The sequence below is a fragment of the Perca fluviatilis genome, chromosome 17 (genome assembly GCF_010015445.1).
Source record: "Perca fluviatilis chromosome 17, GENO_Pfluv_1.0, whole genome shotgun sequence".
NCBI classification, from domain to species: Eukaryota; Metazoa; Chordata; class Actinopteri; order Perciformes; family Percidae; genus Perca; species Perca fluviatilis.
Window position 1 is genome coordinate 2140629 of NC_053128.1, and position 19835 is coordinate 2160463.

At 40.1% G+C, this 19835-nt stretch overlaps 1 protein-coding gene across 2 annotated transcripts; it reads right to left on the reverse strand.

The window, feature by feature from the left end:
- Positions 1-4738: 4738 nt before the first annotated feature.
- On the reverse strand, positions 4739-18423 carry hmgcs1 (3-hydroxy-3-methylglutaryl-CoA synthase 1 (soluble)). Of its 2 annotated transcripts, XM_039780032.1 has the most exons (11): positions 18276-18423; positions 16468-16916; positions 15982-16107; positions 14117-14281; positions 12894-13062; positions 11850-12020; positions 11115-11221; positions 10873-10998; positions 9306-9463; positions 8205-8301; positions 4739-7860 (listed from the first exon to the last, which is right to left on the reverse strand). In XM_039780032.1, exons 2-10 carry the CDS (start codon positions 16913-16915, stop codon positions 8224-8226), a joined length of 1548 nt encoding a protein of 515 aa, XP_039635966.1. In that variant the 5' UTR covers position 16916; positions 18276-18423; the 3' UTR covers positions 4739-7860; positions 8205-8223. The 2 variants fall into 2 exon arrangements, with proteins under 2 accessions (XP_039635966.1, XP_039635967.1); XM_039780033.1 differs by lacking the exons at positions 4739-7860; positions 18276-18423 and adding an exon at positions 17635-17733 and having other exon boundaries at positions 7867-8301.
- Between the last annotated feature and the right edge of the window lie 1412 nt (positions 18424-19835).

Consider the following 19835-nt stretch of genomic DNA (forward strand, 5'->3'; position numbering starts at 1 on the left):
AGGTGCTGCTTCTTCTCTGACATGACCATAAAAACCTGGAGGACATTATGCAACATCTGAAATCCTCTTGTTGCCTTGATATTCTGCAATGGGATTTATCAAAAACTTTTCAAATAGTTCCACTAACTAATAGATCCACTTGAATACAGACAGAGAGTAATGGAGATGGGTAACCAGGATGTGGAAAATCCTGTTCCAGCTAAAGCCAAGAAGACATCTTTGGCGAGTTTCTTCAAGAGTAGCACACACACATAATGGCAGCAGCATCAGACACGTTTGATCCCAAAGCACAGTTTAGAGAAGCAGTAATGGCTGAATTCTACACTGTACTGTACTGTACTTGCCCCCTTTAGAAAATGGTGAAGATCCACTGAAATGGTGTTAGAGCCACAAAATAAACTTCCCCCGGCTGTGCAAACTAGCACAGAAATATTTGTGCATACAAGCAACAAGCTCCGTATCCAAGAGAGCTTTTAGCACAGGCGGTAATGTTGTATCAGCTCATCGCTCGTGTCTAAAACCAGACAAGGTGAAACTTCTGGTGTTTTTGGCAAAGAACCTCTGAACTGATAATTGGAATATGGAGGTAAAACTTGATTAAAAAGAAGTCCAGGCCTACAATAGATAGCTTTAGGGGGTTAGGTTTATTTGAATAAACAACTTAAGGAATCCATGTTTGGTTAGAAGTAGGCTAATGGTTCCATGTTTAAAAGAGAAAAATATTCATTTTTATGTTACATGCTGAATGCCCTTGTTTATGTGAGCTTTACCTGAATGAACATTTGTTTTTATTTATTTTTCTACTTATAGTTGTATTTTTTTAAAACAATGTTTGCAGAGATGCCATTATTTTATTTATTTATTATATTTATATATATATATATATATATATATATATATATATATATATATACCACACACACACACACACACTTCCAAAATTATCTCTAGTCTGTGAATTTTTCTTGATGCATCTATACACACTAACCCATTTGTTTATTATATCAATTAGCAATCGCTAATCACAATATTTGTACACAATAAATCGCAATATGACTTTTTCACCAAATCGTGCAGCCCTAATACAGAGTATTCTGGTTTTTACTGGTATGTAGTCCATCTTTTGAAATTGTGCCCCACCAATTTTTTAACATATAAAAACGCCACTGCGTGTATGTTCATTTTAGCTGCCCAGTTTGTAGAGGTTATTTAGATGGCACAAACATTTGGCCTAATCACAGCTGGCCTTGCAACCCAAAGGCAAAAGGTTTTCTTTCCAGATTTGTGGGGACATATGTTGTTTATGCACCCATTTCTACCTTTTTCTGAATTGATATATGCCAGAGATGTCTTTATTTATGTAATGGAAAACAGGTGACAATCTAAAATGTAAAACTATAATGGAATATAATGCAGTAAGGATCTTAGGCATTCTGTATTGGTTCAACTGTTTACCTCTGCAGATCAACGTTTCTCATTATCTTTGCTGACTGAGTCAGCACACACGCAGGCATAATTTACTCTTACCTCCTCTTTTGCGTCGTTTGTTGGAGAAGTAAGCTCTTTACCGGTGGTTTAAGATGCAGAGAAAGTGTGTTTGGGCCTGATACAGCATAGACTGTAAACGTCACGTCACAGGACCAAACTAAACATAAACTGTGTGTTGCCTACATTTAAAATGACATTCGGGGCGGGGCTACATTCAAAACTTTCGGGGCTGAAGCCCTGGAAAATGACAACTGTCAAAACTCCCTCACTGAAACATAGGCTAGAAACAAGCGCTGGAACAACACATGGACGTATACGACGAATTCACAACACAGAGAGAACCGGTGGGTAGGCTAGAGGCGGAGAGACAATCGGCCACAGGTGTAACACATCAGCGCGGGGGCAGGTGATGAAACACGGCAGGAAGGCAGACAGAAACCGGAAGATAAGTGACCTGCAATAGATGCTGCGTTCATGCCACCTCGGAATAACAGGCACCGCCCCCCTTGGTTACGTTGTTTTTCCGACTGGCAGCGTTCACATGGTCGGGATGCGTGTTCTTCTTCTTCTGTTATATTGGCATTTGGCATAACAACTTTTTACATGACTGCCACCAACGGTTGAGCATCAGGTGTGTGCAAACATGGAGTCCACAATAACAAAAAGATTTGCTGCTGTTTTGTTATGCGAGCATCCAAACAGTTATCTGCAGGACAACGAACGGGAAAAGACACGGATAATGTGTTGTTTTTTTATACATAGGCCTATTTATGAATAATTTTAAACATGTTATGTCTGTGCATGTTTCTTGGCAGAGGCGTTTGTCCACAATAAACAGTTTATTATCATTGAAATATGTTCAGTGAACCAAAGTCGCCTCCATCAAACGTCAGTTGTCGACAACGCGTCACCAACTGGGGAACTCGGTTATCAAAATCCAGCCAAGGGGGTAAGCTTCGCTTCAGAACTCGAGCCATCATGGCGCCATTTTGTTGCTAACTGGCCATCACCTCCTGTTAGCATTCCGCTGACCGCCATTTTTTTTTTACGTCACTTGACTGAGAATAACTTTACATCCGAAGCGTTTAAAGACTCGATTTGTCCATTGTTTATTTCTAAAGAAACACGATAACGTATAAAAGGCTCCATTACCTTGTATCTCACGTTATGGCTCCCGTAGCAGACGCTTTTGTAAAAATAGGCTAACGATTGTGTCATAACCAAGTGACTTACTGTCGCACAGTAGAGGAATTACCGTATAGTACAGGAGAAGCTCGCAGGCAGTTTCGACTTACATTAGCTGTTTAGGTTTAATTACTAATGTTAACTAGCATGTTAGTTAGCAATAATTAGCCTGTGCTTATGTTATCTCCTTACATATACCTACACTCTCCGTCTCTGTAAGATTGGGAATGATTGAGATTTCTCTCGGCACAGCTACCAGAAGACTTCACACTTTCAGACACGTTGCTCACGTCACATTTACGCGGTCTCTCTCAGTTGGAGGCTGCGCAGTAAAGCTGGCCATCACCGGAAAAGTGCTTCTAATAGGCTTCACTGGTCTCCGTCCAGAGCAACGGGATCTATTGGTCCATTATATATATGTCAATGAATCCAGCCCGAGTTTCCCACTCCCACCTCTGATTCTCACAGGAAGTTACGTGAATGGTGACGTTTTCACTCGGAAAAACGTTTTTCCGTTGACAATGTCCATGAACGCACGGAGAGACAAACGGTGAGTTTCAAAATAAAGTGCACGAAATTTAACACTGAATGCGAGGAACACAAAACAAACCTAGGCACGGGAGTTGGATGTGACAGTTCACAGTTACACACCTAGAAGCTGAACACATTGATTTTAGTATTGTTTTAGTACAGGTTATTTGAGTCTTATTTATCTAATTGTTTTTAGTTGTGTTCATTTTTTTTTTTTGATGGCCCATTTTTTGTGTGTGGTTTATTTGAAGAGTGGATTTTGGTTTGTTAATTTATTTACAAGTAGGATAAATCAACCATTCCAACAGTGCATGGCTCTCCAGCCGTGGTGCGACTGTCTGTCCTTTGTTATAGGACTTTTATTTAGTGTAGGTTAACTGCTATAACTGGCAAATTTGACCTAAGGACAACAGGGTTAATAGATATTAACCCTGTTGTCCTTAGGTCAAATTTAACCCGTTTTCAAAGCTTTTATATCAGAAATGTGGGTTTCTTTCAACCAAATTACCCAAACATAACATGGACGGTTCCATAAAACGCTCTTTCCAACTAAAATTAAGGATCAGATCACTGATTTGGGGTGTTTTATTTAATTTTATAGCATTATCCTGACTAAACTATGACATATCTGTTATTAGCCATCAACATACGTTCCTCTGATCTTAAATATTAGTCAAAATGATTAATTATTTTTAGCTATTTTATTTTTTAACACAATAATTGACCATGAATTCCAAAAATAAGTGTAAAACTAGTGTTAATAAGTTGGTGTTAGTTGTGTATATACTGGTGGTAATGGAAAGAAAGTGCAGAAAACGTTAAAATAAGCGACAAAAACGTCAGAAAAAGCAAGCAAAATGTTGAAAAAAAGCAACAAAAACATAAAACAGTGTCTAAAAACAGGCTTAATTTTGACCCAGGACAACACAAGGGTTAAGAACATTTGCTAACAATGTAACTGTTGTGGCCTCGTCTACATTCACGATGATCTGTGGATTCTAAAGGATCCAAAGAATGTTATTTAATCACCGGGTGTCCTCAAGTGTTGAGGGTCCTGTTAAGAGAGGGCTCCGAGGGCGATGGACAGTGGCCTAGTCATACGCACAGAACCCCCGCAGATGTGAAGAGGTCACCAGTGTGTTCACCTGGGCATTGGTGACATCACACTACCTGGGCAGAGGCATTTCTATTGGCTAATAAAGTGAGGCTCATACAGTATTTCATAGTTTAATACATTTGTAAAAATATCTCCTGCATAATATCACAGTAACAGTTTTCTTTCTTTCCATTTTTTTTTATTATTTCCTTTTTAAGGTTACCATGAGGGGAATGGGGGTAAGCTGTGTGGTCACATAAAGTATGTGTCTCATTGTTCATATTCTATTGAAAAACTAAATGCATATCAATTACTTTAAAGCCAGTGAAACTCACAAAGACATGAAAGTGAGAAACATTGATTATATCTAAATCCACTAATCATTTTATGGTTTTTCGTTATGATTATTGGTAGAAAAAAGAATCCAACACAAACCCCACATGTCGATATCCATTTATTCAGAATTTACACATTTGAATCTACACACTGTCTGGATAAAATGTATCTGATGAGATATCCATTCATTTATATCTACACAAGATAAACAATTGTACATTTGTACCTTTATCATCAACATCGGTAAAGATCATGTGACCTCTGAGGCGGGCACCAGACAAGCATTTTGGTGACGCTGGCGCCAGCCTGAAGAGGAACCAACTCTGACTGTACAATTAAAAAGAATATCTGTACATTATTATAAGTAAAACTTTGTCTGTTTACAGTTCGTACATGCTTATTGTAAGGCTTCCCAAGAACCTAGTCACATTGACATCAACTGTCCCAAGTCTTTGAGCCAGTCCGAGCGTCAACAGGACCAGGAACAGACCACTGCTGTCAAATCAATGTCAATGATTCACAGGAAGAAAAAACAAACTTGAAACAAAACGGAGAACAAAACAAGAATTTGCTGACTTAAGATTTGAAGCTGTTCAGTCCTGCATGTTGCATTTAAGTCCCGACCTACAACAACATGAAACAAAGCCCTTCGACATTAAGGCTTCAGTATGAATTAACATGTTACACTTCAGCTATTTCAATGAAACGGACAAGAAAAGAAAACACTGGAACACTGCGGTACATATTCACAGCAGCGATTTTAACGTGACACTGGTTTATATGAATGTGTGGCAGTTTGGTGTAATGACAAGAGACACCAGTCAAAGTGTAGCAATCCCTGGCCCGCAACATGGTTTCACAACACAAACAACTCTTGCATAATTGTCCGATATATTGTTTACGCTTGAAGGTGCAATCTGTAATATTCGTATGACTCTCCACAAAATAAACACTCCCCAGCTCTGTGTATTTGCTGGGGATGCCCCAGACTCTCTGGTCCCTCAACTTCCCAACTCGGCACTCCGTGTAGTGTCTGTAAAACTGGAGCCACGTCACATTTTATTTGTAGGAAAAGTGAAGAACCTAAGCTGCCTTGCTCAGCATCTGTCAGTTTGTAAAGGAATAAAATAGACAGAAAAAAAACCTTTAGTAGGCCACAGGTCATATTCACACTTGGTTTCCAGTGTAGGTTCTAAAGTTCAGTTTGTGTTGAACCGTTTTTAGGAGGTGGTGATTCAACATCATGGTGATTCCGCATTACACAAAGAGGTGTTTAATATTTAGTCTGCCCTCGTTGTTAGAAATGACGTGAACAATATGTTAGAAACACCTCCAGCATAACAAGTTAAACAGCCGCACACAACACCACTCAAACTGATTAGAACCTAAAGGAGGTAGGATTTATTGCAGGGCTGCTGTATTGCTTTTAGCTTGGTGGACCTAATAAAGTGCTGCTGCTGCTGCTGGCTGGAGCAGTGGGGCTCCGCTCACTTGAAGCTGTTGTACTCAGCAGATTCAGATATTTGCAGTGTAAACTTAAGTGGGTTAGACATCATGTCATTGAAGGGCTGCATCTTGTATCCAAACGTTTGACTGGTACTGTATATAGTTTGGATTTTTTAAAGCTAAGGGTGTTGTACGGTCACTACTATAATCCTGATTGCACTATTAAGGATGACACCAGAGTAATGTTTTTCTAGAAAGTCTAAACCCACGGATGTTGGCCGCACTCTACTACAGAGCACAATTTCCATACCAAGAGTAGGGCTGCAAGTTAACTAATCTAATGTCAATTAGTTGTTTGTTCTATAAAATGTCAGAAAAAAAGTGAAAATTTCCCAAATCCCAAGATAACGTCCTCAAATGTCTTGTTTTGTCCACAACTCAAATATATTCAGTTTCCTGTCCCAGAGGAGAGAAGAAACATATTCACATTTAAGAAGCTGGAATCAGAGAATTTAGACTTTTTTTCCTTCTTAAAAAGGGACGATGATGAATTGATAATCAGTTGGCGATTAATTTAAATAGTTGACAACTAACCGATTAATCACTACGTCTCTAAAGAAGAGTTCAGACACGCTGCAGTATGACTACTGCAGTCCATAATGTTGTAGTGGCAACAATTTACAACTAACTTACTGGGTACTCATTCTTTCTCCTCTATGATCAACGGTTGCACATGTTACTCTAGATGTGGCGGTAGTGAGGCAAAGTGGTTAAAAAAGAAGAATGGGCTGCAATTAATAATCATATCCAATCTTATCAATCATCTAGTCTACAAAAACTATTTTCTTTTTTTTTAATAGTGAAAATGTCCACAAAAAAACAAGCAAAACCAGAGCATGTTCGGCATTGCTTGATAAATTAGTAAAACGATCCCTTATTAAATATTATCTGACAATCAACTCATCTATTAATCAATTATCTGTTTCATCAATAGAAGAAACAAAGTGTTAAAGTATTTTATAACACATGTCCGTAGTGCTTGTCCTCAAGCGGTCTCTTTATAGTCTCTAAACAATCAGACAGATGACTGGAAGGTTAAGTAAACCTGACGCAGAACAGCAGCAGCTACGCACTGTACCAAATCACTCCATGGGTTTAGACATTTCATGGCAATAAAAGGCAAATAGAAAAACTAAAATGACTGGTGTTATCCAAAACAGCTTCAGTTTAACACAGATCTATGGAAGAGGGTGAGGCAGTTGACTGTGTGTGTGTGTGTGTGTGTGTGTGTGTGTGTGTGTGTGTGTGTGTGTGTGTGTGTGTGTGTGTGTGTGTGTGTGTGTGTGTGTGTGATGTCGCGGTTTCCTACCAGGTTAACATGTTGACTACAGTTCATTAGCTCAGCTACAGAAGTCAACAGCAGTTGAAAGTGAGAGTGCCCCCACTGTGTGCAGGCTGAGAGAGGTGCAGCATCACTTTGAGTCTAAGTGTTCCTGATGTGCGGTGACAGGATCACATGACGAACCTGCCATGTCCTGCAGGTAACGGACCGCATCTTTTTGAAGGAAATTGAGGTATTGAACGCAAACAGCTGCACTATTTTAAAGACATTAACACATTTGCGGCACACCTCCCTTTAATCTTTTATTCAGCACGAGGCCCGCAGCCACATTAACTATGTCCATTTCCTCTTCCTGCCACTGGCTGCCAGCTGCCAGGAGGGAAGTCTGCGTGTTGAACTCAATATCAGCAACACTCCATGCAAACATCTGCCTGTGCTTCTCCCAAATACAAAAAAAAAAAAAAGATGTACAAATGTTAACATTTAAATAAAAGATTGCTAAAACAAATACGTATTGTGATCAAAAGAGACTCTAGACTATAGAAATAGGAAGTTTACTGTCTGACAGTATTACATGTGGATGATAGGAAAGGTACTGGCAGTTGAGGAGTGTCTACATCTGTCCACAGGCCTCCACTGAACACTTTTGTGACACACTGCTCCAACCTAAATAAGTTGAATGTATAATGATTTTGGAGGTGACACTGTTGTCTCTTGCTAGCCTTCTGACCTCTAGTATTGTCTAGTTATTACAGTTTTCAAACTGTTGGATCTTGATACCTCTCAGAGGTAAGTGAGGTCAGTTGCTGACGGCGGCGTCTGGGCCAGCGGTGGCTGCAGGGATGCGAGGCATCTTCTTGACTGGACTGGGGATGTGCTGGAGGCGGAAAACAGGCCATAAACATCATGTTAACAAAGCACCTCAAATACGTTTCTGCGCTTCTGTTATTAACGCACATGTCCACAGCACTAATCACATCAGTAGGACACAAGCAGCAACTTCCGGGCCTGAAAAGTAAAGCCAATTCGGAAGTGTCTTAAACCTGCATTCTATCCAACTTCCAGCAAAGGGCGACTCCACTGGTTGCAAAAAGAAGTCTGTTTCTATAGATGTCTATGGGGAAATGACCCTATTTGTCACTTGATTTATTACCTGAATAAACATTTTCATAATGAGTTTATGGTTTTAATCGCTACTTTCAAGTCTTCCTTCAATAAAGCAGGGGATGCATTAGGGGCGTGGCTACACACTGACCTGTCATTCATGACAGAGGCTTTGCAATGCGTATCCATGGCACTGTGGACATTAAAATAGACCTGAACTTGTTTTTGGGTGTTGTCTGGTATCCATCTTGAACTTTGACCCTCTCACTGTGTGTTTTACTTCAAAGTTAATTGGATTACTTTGGTGGCCTAGAAAGGTCTTGTTTAGCGTTCTGCCAACCAAGCTAGCTAGCTAGCGCTGGCGTAAGCTGGTAACTTAAGTGAACGTCTGCTGATTTTCAACCAGCTCTGTGCACCGCCGTATATGCAGATGAATGGCGGCAGTACCCAGAGGTCCTCGTTTACCCGCCAGTAAAACTCCGCTGGATAATTCGTGTGAGAAGGGTTAAAAAAATCGACATCTACACCCTCTTTTAGCGTTCAGCTTAGCGCAGCGCTATTGAAACCATACACAACACTGGCTTAGCTTTTAGTATGAAACATCTGCAGGAAGTATTGAGTTTTATTCATCAGTAACTTAAAGAGGGACACCACAGATTTTTCACATCAGTGTGTGTTTTCAGGTGTTGGGGAGTACTACTGCATATATGAAAAAAGGACTATAATAATAGTATAAACACATAGGAAACTCTGTCCTAAAGTTTATTCATCCTGTACCTCTGGTGCAGTGCTGGAGCGAACAAGTTCTGGCGCTGCTGTCAGGTCATCGTCCACAGGTCTTCGTGCATATTCCCTGCGGTGTTTGTCATCCACTCGTGTCAGGTACCACGTCCCTGGAAACAGATCCTCCACTGAGCCTCGAGGGACGTAGTTGGCTGTGCGAACAGAGTAAGCAAGCAAGCAAGCAGTTAGAGATGCAGAACTCTAAATATCAAATCAAATTCTGTTTGTAAGATTAACTCAGTGCCAACACCATCTGAAGACTACCGTAGCCAAAGTTTGTGCCAGTACACAGATTGATAATTGATAATGATTAGGAGGGGTTGGTGACAAAATCTCCGATCACAAATACATCGATGGCAATTTTGCGGCTATATTGTTGGGTTGACAATTGGGGCCTCACAAAAATTTACCACAATGAGAGTTTTGATAAATAATCACCAACAATATGGATACAATTATAAGTGGTTAAAGGCAAATAATACAACAGTCTGGTAAGTTCAGAAAAATACATCACTTTACTGCAATGCAGCCTTTAAAACCAGGAAAAGGCAACACTTGTGTCATATCACGCTATCCAACATTTGAGATGATATGTAGCCTCATATATCAATGTCGATACAATATCAATATATTGCCCAGCCCTACTGCATATGTGACCGTTTACGGCCTCTTGCCCGTTTACGGTCAGTTCTGTGTGTTGCTATGGTTGTTGTACACAACCAACTAGCCAACAGTTTGCAAGGCTGTGGTCAAGATGCATGCCCAAAAGAAAATCCTACATTTCGGATGATTAAAGACTTGGGTATCAAAAGGTTTTTGGATATGTACAAACATCCCCACGCTGACAAGAAGGTGGTTGAAGGAATGAAAGAGGAGGCTGTGTTTGGACGGTCAAACAAGTCTGCCACCGCAGATAGGTTGAAGGAATCCTGTTATGCACTGCTGCATGTAAACGGGAATATTAACTTTCATAATGTAAACAGCTTAGTAAGAATATTGTCTTTTTCGGAATCATCACGACGGCCTCTGGCTCAACCAATGTACATTGCTGGGATTAAGCCTGACATCCGGCGCAATGTCGCTCCATCTCCACCATATCCGCCATCTCAGCTATCTATGTATTTTGCAAGGGCAACGTTGCTGCACCCGGGGATTAGCGGTAACAGCACAAAACGGGACTGCAAGGCCCTGCATAGACTTGTTTGTTCTGCTGAACATGCAATAGGTGGTCCCCTACCCTGCCTTATGGATATTTACACCAGGCACTGCAAGATAAGGGTAGGAGAATCATTACAAACCCCAACCACCAGAGGAACTGCCATTTCTCCCTGTTGAGAACGGGAAGAAGGTACCGGATACACTGGGCGGCAGTGAGAGGCTCAGGAGGAGATCTACCCTCAGGTCACTCGAATCCTAGATGAGGTCACTGCTTAAGACTCCAATTCTATTTAAAATGTTTTTTTAAAAGCTTTACTTCCTGAGAGACTTGTGATTGCCACTGTAAATAACCAATTAGATCCTTCAGAATCAGACATTGGCAGCAGTGACAGCAGGGTCATACCTAAGTGGTGTGTATCCTCTCTCAGCTTCATGTTCTCAGAGAAGACAGCAGGCGAAACCTTCTGCCTCGAGTCCAGTCGGACCTTCAGGTCACTCAGGCTGGACACAAGTTTGTCCAGACTAGAGCCTGAAGAAAAAAAAAAAAAAGTCAACAAATCACATGGAAGAACACACTACCATTCGTTTCTATACGTTCTTAAGCCATCCACATCACACAACTGAACTGAACCATGGCTGACTTACCAGGTGTATGGTCCTGTGTGACTCTGAGAGAATACAGAGTAGCAGCAAATCCTGAACCGTAGGAGAAGACTCCAATCCTCTGTCCTGCTATCTGTGAAGCTGTTTGTCTGCAACACAGAGGCAACAAAGATTCTTTGTACATACTACAACTCCAAGACTCAATTGGTTTAACTATTTTAATCAGCCATGCTTTGAGGGTAGTCATTTTGTAGCCAAAAAGTGGTCAGTTTGCATTGATTTCACCAAACAACTGAAATGCATTTTCCTGTTCTGTTAACTTGCAATAAACTGCAGTAAAAATGTACTGCTGTTTGAAGATCTCACCAATAATCTTAAAATACAATTAGCAGCAGGATAATCTGAAGTAATCTTCAAATTTAAGGTGTTCATTTTATATATATATATATATTTCCACCAGATCTGGTTGTGTCATTCTGGATGTATTTCAGAAGGAGTGTCTAAAGCAGTGTTCTTCAGCAGACACAATTTGTGTTGTTTTTTCCATTTTTATTTTTTGCTGCTTCAAGTCTCAAATTTAAAGATGCTTTTGTTTTCCTTGTTGATATTTTGAGTTATTTTAATTTGATACATTGAAACATTTCGCTATTTAGGTAGGTTGGCATTTACAAATTCCTGGAGAGACAGAGTTTGGCTTCCTGCCCCTTAAGCACATAGTTGCTACAGTAAACGAATAAATGAATGAAAGTCAGGCAAAGGTTAGAAACTGAGACCTACTGTGCAATGAGTGATGCAAGGCAGCCGTAGACAGAAGGGGTGTACATGTTTCCATTCTGATTGGAGATCAGCAGGGAGGCCTTGGTCTTCATCTCAAACAGATCTGCACTGGCCTTCATGAAGGCCTTCTCCACATCCCGGTCAAAGTAGGTCTCTTCTGGCTTTATATCTCTGCAATGCAAACACAAATACATGATTAGCAACAGAATCCCCAAAAGTGTGTTTTTGTGTTGTCATAGAATAACTGAGTTGTACTTTTGCCACCTTGGTAACAAACTTGAGTTAAATACAGTGAACATCTATGGTAAGTTGAGGCAGAACTTTATAATTTAGGATTTGGAAGATGAGGAGGAAATAGTGTCAGGACTAAGGCAGTTTTGTAAGTTAAGACATTGGGAAATACTTTCCACATGCAGAACTGTAATACTGTACATTATAATGTACATGCATTATGAAGTGAGTCAAGGTAAGAGTCAAAATGGCAACAATCCTTTTCACTTATTGTCTTATGTTGCTGGGTTTGTATTGTTTATTATTACTGCTTTAATGCTGGTCAATTGTTTTGTTGCTGTCTGTTATTTCAGTGTTCCTTTAATTGTAAAGTGTACTGAGACCATGTCTAAAAGTGATTTTACACTTTAAATAAATTAAATGGCAGAAAACTTAGTGATGTGGAACTCAGCAGTCAGAGGAGATTAAATGGCATCATTGGCCATTTACAACCATGTAAACTAGCTCAAAATTAAGTAAATCAAACTCTGAACCCATGTGACTATTATGTTCTGTGCCAACTGACGCTGCTGTGGCCTTCAGGGGCCAAATTTTCAGTGCCCGGATGTCTATATACTTTGGTAACATACTGTATAAACCCTCATCTGTGTCATAGGTTTCATTGCAAAATGATTATTTCAGCCTAGCTGCCCCCACTATACATGACATTTAAACCTTAGTTATTTTTGTAGACATTTCATGATTTCATGAAGTGAGCTCAAGCTGCATGGAGCTGGGACAATGGCATTTCATTTGATTCTATTCCGAGTGTACCTGAAAGCATCGAGGCCTGTGAAGGGTCCCGTCTCAGTGTTGGGGCTGGGGTGACTCAGAAAGTCATTCAGCATCAGCCTAGCCAACGACTTCTGCACCAGCTTGCAGTAGGGAGAATGGAAGACTAGAAAGCCAAAGTCGTCCAGGCTGAAACGCTCTTCTGAACCCTCTGCGGAGAAGGAGAATAATTAAAACCACATAAGCCTACATGACACAGTTTCTGGTTTTAAAAGGTTGTTACTTGCTTCGCTTGGTCTCAAGAATCCCTAACACTGGGTTCCATTTCATTTCACAGTTGCAAAGAGCAAGAGAGAACAGTGGTTTACCCAAATACCAACACTTTGCCTTGTTCTGCTTTATCTGCATACAACCTCCCGTATCTCTGTGCTAGGTACAAAATACCAACATGACAAAGCTCCTTTCAAGATCAGGGACAGACCAACACATCAAAAAGCTGATGTGCGGTGTGTCTGTGCGGTCATGGAAACCCAGCCCATTACACCAAGACCAGAGAGGAGGGCCGGAAATGTTGTGCTGCATATGAATGGTTCATAGTGTGTCTTTAACAGCCTCCGGTTCTCAGATATTGTACATGTTGGCACATCAGGTTAAAGGCTCATCTCATTAAACTACTTTATGGTCACTGAACTTAGGTAAACTTCTTAGCGCAGCAAGCAGGTAACGTCCTAAACCCTCTTAACCAATCAGGCTATTATCTAACCAGTCCCTCCACAACACTCCCATCCACATGCGTGACAAGCAACAGCACCTTTTCTACACATAGGTACATTTGACTAACAAATAAAACAGTTAAAGAAGAAGCATCAAACTGATACTGCCAATTCTAATATTTATTATGTAGCAGTATTTTGGCTTTTTTCTGCTGGAACCTTGGAAAAACGCTACAATGTAACGTTAATGAGCAATTGTGCACCTTCAATCGATGTCCACTAAAAGTGCTGTTTTTGCAACTGACAGGCTCAGATTATTATTGTGTCCGACAACATTATGGAAAGGATCCCTACAGAGATAGACTTTTTTGTTAAAGAGTAAGATCCTTTTTGTTTAACATGAAACATCCCAGCAATCGCTATGGCCAAACTCACCAGTCAACCTGTGTTATACTTTTTCTAACTGTAATAAATACATACAAACACGCCTACATGGAACAAATGTTGGGAGGATCAGTTATATATTGGTTATAGACAACAGTTTTGACCCACCTCTTTGCCACTGCGCATGGATCTTGTTCCGGTACACAGAGTAGCAGCGGTCCAAGGCACTCAGGTAGCACTCTATCGACAGCTTTCCGTCCACCACAGGATACTCGGACATCAGGTCTGGCTTGTAGAAGTCATATGCGTGCTGCATGTGGGTTCCTCGCAGACCTGCACCACAGCCACAGCAGTTGGCATATTCAGTTCATATCCCTCTATATATACACAACCCCTATAGTTTACAGTCATACATATGTATGTATGACCACACTAAAATAGCATCTAAAATAAGCTGGATGCATTTCAAAACATTTTTTCCCCAAGATTCAATTTTGTTTTATGCTCAACTAAAGATATTGCAGTTAATAAACTTTCGAAGAATGACTAAACTAGTTTCTAGTATTTAGATGTGCATTTAAACATGCAAATGTGGAATAACTCATCCAACCAGTGCACATTGTAAAAAACAGAGAGTCTGGCTCTTAGAGACAGGTTGTTGTCTAACAACATCATGGGGCCTCATTCACCAATATCTTCCTAAGTGTTTCTTAAACTTTTTCTTGGGAAAGGACTGCACCTGGGTTCTTACTCTATAATGATGAATCCCATTGCACTCGTATCCATCCATTGCTTTCTATCCTACATTAGTACAGAGTTGTAACTAAAACTTGACTGAGAGACTAGATAATCACTGTCTTGTTTTAAAATAATGTGCACCTTTGAGGAGTGCCATCACACCCATATATTGTCTGGACTGGTCCCAACAGAAGGTGCAGAAGGTGTGGGTTTCATTTTGTGCATGTGCATATTCAATTCTATATTATTACTGTAGAATTGAAGAAAATCTCAATAACCAATTATTTTTGCACAAGCATATCAGCACCCAAATGTGCATAACTGTGCTCTTGAGTTTGCGTACACTCTGATCTTACCTACAAAAAAATCCCAAATAAGAAAACTGCGTAAGTGTTTTTTTTTAAGAGGATATTTTTTCTTCTTAAAAAGGGTAACTAGAATTTTTTTATTATTTTCCTATGTTTTTGTGTCTAAGTGACAACAATCGTTGACATTGGTCCAGTGGCGAAACAAGCTACAATGTAAGTTAATAGGGCAGTTGTGCAGCTTGCATTTAAGTTCACAAAAGTGCTCATTTTGCCGCTGACAGACTCAGATTAATATTCTAAGTGTCTGACAACATTATGGAAAGGATTTCTAAGAAGGTCGATCTTTTTGTTAAATAGTAAGATCCTTTTCTTTAAACAAACAAACAAACATCTGCCAAATTGTGTTTGCTTAAGCCACCAGACTCCATGTAAATAAACAGTAATTTTAAGTACACTTCATTCAAAGTCGACAAAAACAAAACAAAACTATGAAAAGCCGTTTTGGGTCTTCTTTCCACTTTTTCAACCATCGCAACTCTAGTTTTGGTTGAAATAAACACATAGTTTATGGATTTACATGTGAAAATATGTTGGCTCTATACACGCTAAAAGTACTGTTTTTTTTAAATGGAGTCTGGTGGGTTTAGTGCTAGCCTGGTCTGTGGCTGCCGGTTACATGCTCAATACTGGAACCATGTCAAAGATTGTTATTGCCATCAGTCGCTTACACACAAAAAGATAGGAAAACAGGGACCAGGTTGAAATACACGGTAGTTACCCTTTAAGAACGGTTGGTGAATGAGGCCCATTCACGTCAGTGCTCAACAGCCAAGAAAATTCAATCAAAATGTCAGTGACTTGGTACAAAAGTTAAGTCAACAGTAAACATTTGCATGATGGGAACAGCTAAATAACAGTGGGGTCTTATCAATATGTCAATAGTACAGGGTGCTACGACTTGTGTGCAACGGTTATCACTTAACTGACCTCGTTCAAAGGCCAGAGGAGCATTAGGCCCGACAAGCATGGCCACTGCACCTGCACCCCCTGTAGGCCGGGCAGTTCCTGTGGCGTAGACAGCAATGTCCCCCGCTACAACCAAAGCATATCGCCCTGCAGACAGGAAACATGAAAAGAAGGGAAACAGCAAGCCTGAGTTTTAATTTTTAAATAGACACGTCTCTTCTCTAAAATGTAATCATCAGCACAGTGGCATTTAACTTCACACAAGACTGTCGCAGAAATCTGTTGTTTAAGAGTGCAACAAATCTTTGTCTCAGTTACATTAGCAGCAATCACTATGAAACACTTAACAACGATGCAAGTGAATAAAAACTTCTCCCTACTCTGCCAAAAAGACAAGCTGAAACATATTATACTAAAAAAAAAAAAAAAAAATGAAATCAATTCATGGAAAAATAAACAATATGATGCTAAAAAGACATCAACATGTACACAAGTTTGTTCACTCACCATCCCATGAGCTGGACTCCACCCAGTTGACAGCGTTGAAGAGTGCAGCTGTACCCCCGTAGCAGGCGTTTGTGGTGTCAATACCCTCCACATCTGTATTGCCAGAGTCCTCAAACAGCTGCATGATGACGGTCTTGACAGATTTAGACTTGTCGATGATGGTCTCAGTGCCGACCTCCAGTCGACCCACACTGTCGTAGGACAGGCCATTCCTCTCCATGAGCCTCTGGACCACCGTCAGGCACAGAGAGTTGATGTCCTCGCGGTCGGAGCAGAAGCCCATGCGAGCTTGGCCCAGGCCCACAGTGTATTTACCAGCTGTCACGCCGTCTAATTGCTCCAGCTCGGCCTGGTCCACATACTGGGATGGGAAGTACAGTTCCAAGGCAATGATACCCACATCTTTGGGCCACGGTCCCAAGCAACTGATTGGTCCTGATCCCGGCATCCTGAATGAGTTGAGAAGGGGTTTCACATTCAGAGTTATATTCATTTGAAAAATATGTTGTGTGTTTGAGTACACAGTATTTAACCAGATGCCTGCAATGCCTCCTGACTGCTAATGTAGGAATTAATTAATAAAAATTACTAGATACAGCTCTCACACACAGACACATTTCATAGCAGTGCAGACATAATACACTAGGTTTATGTCGTTTTTTAAATTTATGTAGCTAGTTTATTTGTCAGGGACACTGCAAAAAATATTGTAACACGTTACAATACTTGAACAGATGTGTTGCATATAGGATTTCTAGCCAAGGTCTCACATTTTACGTTACAGCTCGCGTTATTTAGCTAATGTAAGGTTAGCTATCTGGCAAGGTAAACGAAAACATTAACCACCTAGCATGTTAGCTAAGGTCGTTGTACTATAGTAGGACACTCGCGGTGGCTGAGATACTATTACCTGTCGGCTTTACCTGACGTTATAATACTAACGTTAACCAAACTAACTGTTAAACAACACCGGTCCTGTTGAACAAGCCACTAGCTTAGCTAGCTATGGTAAACAAGACAGCAAACCACCTAGAAAGTAGCAAACGCTAGCTAATTAAAAAGGCATAAGCAGGACCTTTTCATAACCGGCGTTAACAAGTTTAATGTGCCATTTGTTAAGTCTTATGTTTGACAGTTAGCTTAGCTTATATTGCGTATCACACGTACCTAAACAGCTACATAAAGCTTGTGTTTAGAGGAGAGCAAAAGTAGGGGAAAGGGCACAACGGGATTTCCTGGTACTTCAGTCGTCTATGACCGAAAATGACATCTGTAACCTGTTAGACTCTGTTACACTCAAGGGTCAATTATGTTTTATGCCTAAAAGACTATTTGACAATGGTTTTAAAAAATTGGATAAAATCCCTATTTTTATTTTTGGACACCGAGATTTCTTGGTCATAAATAGTCCTAATACAGAGAAAGCATGATTTCAGCCAGTTAGATTGCAACACGGACCAAATAGCTGACGGACCCGCTTTTTATATATGTCAATGCTTCCAACTCATGGGGCTGGAGGTAACATACAGCAGACTTTCGTCTTATGTTTTTTTGTAAACCAACTGTGGTAGACATGGGCTAACGTTAGCTATGCGAGTAAGGTTAGCAAAACCCTGACTTAAACATTTCAGATTTATGAACATTCCACACAGAAACCTGAAATACTTACGTTAATATATCCCCTATTGAGAATAAACAGACGAATTAAACACATTTAAATATGAGACATACACAAAAGTACAGTGATTTTCTTGTGTGCCTTCTTCGGGATTAAAATATATAGTTGCAGACCTTATAAGGCTTCTCACCTGTGTGTGAAGTTAACTCCAGAGACGGTGAGTTACTACTCCGTTATTATTTGGATCCAGCCGGCAGAAGTGTATTTATATGTACCGATGATAGAGCAGTGTACACCCTGCACTACAGCGCCTTGCTTCCTGGCCAATCACAGCTCGCAGACAACATGCGGCGCTACCAAGTCCCGCAGATTTCTGGCCAATCGGGAATCAGGAACCACAACCACGCGCCAGAGCTGTATCTGCGGTCCAATGCTGTGAGTTGTACGATGTCTGGTGACAGAGAAGGAGCCAATCGGACTGCAAAAGTAATTCCTGGCGCGGTAAACAGCAGTGGGCAGCGCTTGAATTACAGCACAGTGTGTCCATGGCAACAGTCATCCATTCATACAGTCAGAGGGTATGACCATCAGTCATCACTCAACTACTAACGTAACCAAGGGTTTCTTATATTGTCTAGATTAAAATACCTCACACTAATAAGTACTCAATTTCATAGAGATGTAATTAAATTACCATACTAATATACAAAAATACATTTCATTGCAGCCCACATCAGTTCATTCTGCAAGCGCTTTGTGGATAATATGGAAGGGGCATGCAAAGTCATGCAAAGTGTCTTTGGCAGTGGCAGAAGTAAACTGTAGGATGTTCAGAGAACTCTTACTAAATAGAAGTAGGCTACTGAAGTATTCTCCATGAAATATAATTAAAGTATCAAAAGTAAAAGAAGCCTACTCACTGAATGAACTCTTAATGCGTTCCATTATATCTTATGGGATTCTAATGCATTAAGGTGTAGCAGTTTAATGTTGTAGCCAGGTCCTTTGATATGTGACATTATATCATATTTTATAAAGTGATCATATGTTTAATGTGTAAAATGTGAATCGTTAACTAATAACTAAATCAGATAAATGTAGTGGAGTAAAAGGTATTAAGTAGAATAACACTAATACGCTAGTAGGCTAAGTTTAAGGAGCCTAACTAAAAAATTATACTTAGGCCTATAAGTACAGATCTTGAGTACATTATTTTGTATTATGGAAAAAGTAATTTAGACATACTGGGATGGCCACACCTGCTGCCACGCAGTTGATAAAATGCCTGCACACTTCAGGCACTTGCGCACCTTTTTCTTTTAACTGTGTTGACCATTTTGTCTTAATTTAGTTGACTTTAACCTAATTCACATCACAATCCTATTGATTGCACAGACATACATTACAGATAAATGATGACACAAAGCTTTTGTTCCATCCATCATACTCATAGTTTATTTAGTTAGTTTAGTCTGTTTTGAAGCCTTGAGTTTGGCGATATGGGAAAATGAACCTCTTGGTCAGAAATCTGTTGGCAAAGGTCTATCCTCTTGTGTCCTCCTGTCGAGGTCACTAAACATAAAATCACCAGTTTAGACAGGCTTCTCTTCAATTTTATCTGGAAAAAGAAACCCCCGATTTTGCTTCTTTAAACAATACCATCAAAACTATTTCGATAAAAAGTAGGTCTTAACGTTATATTCACGTGCCCTTATGCTGTTGGTAATCTTCTGATAAAACGATCCAACTT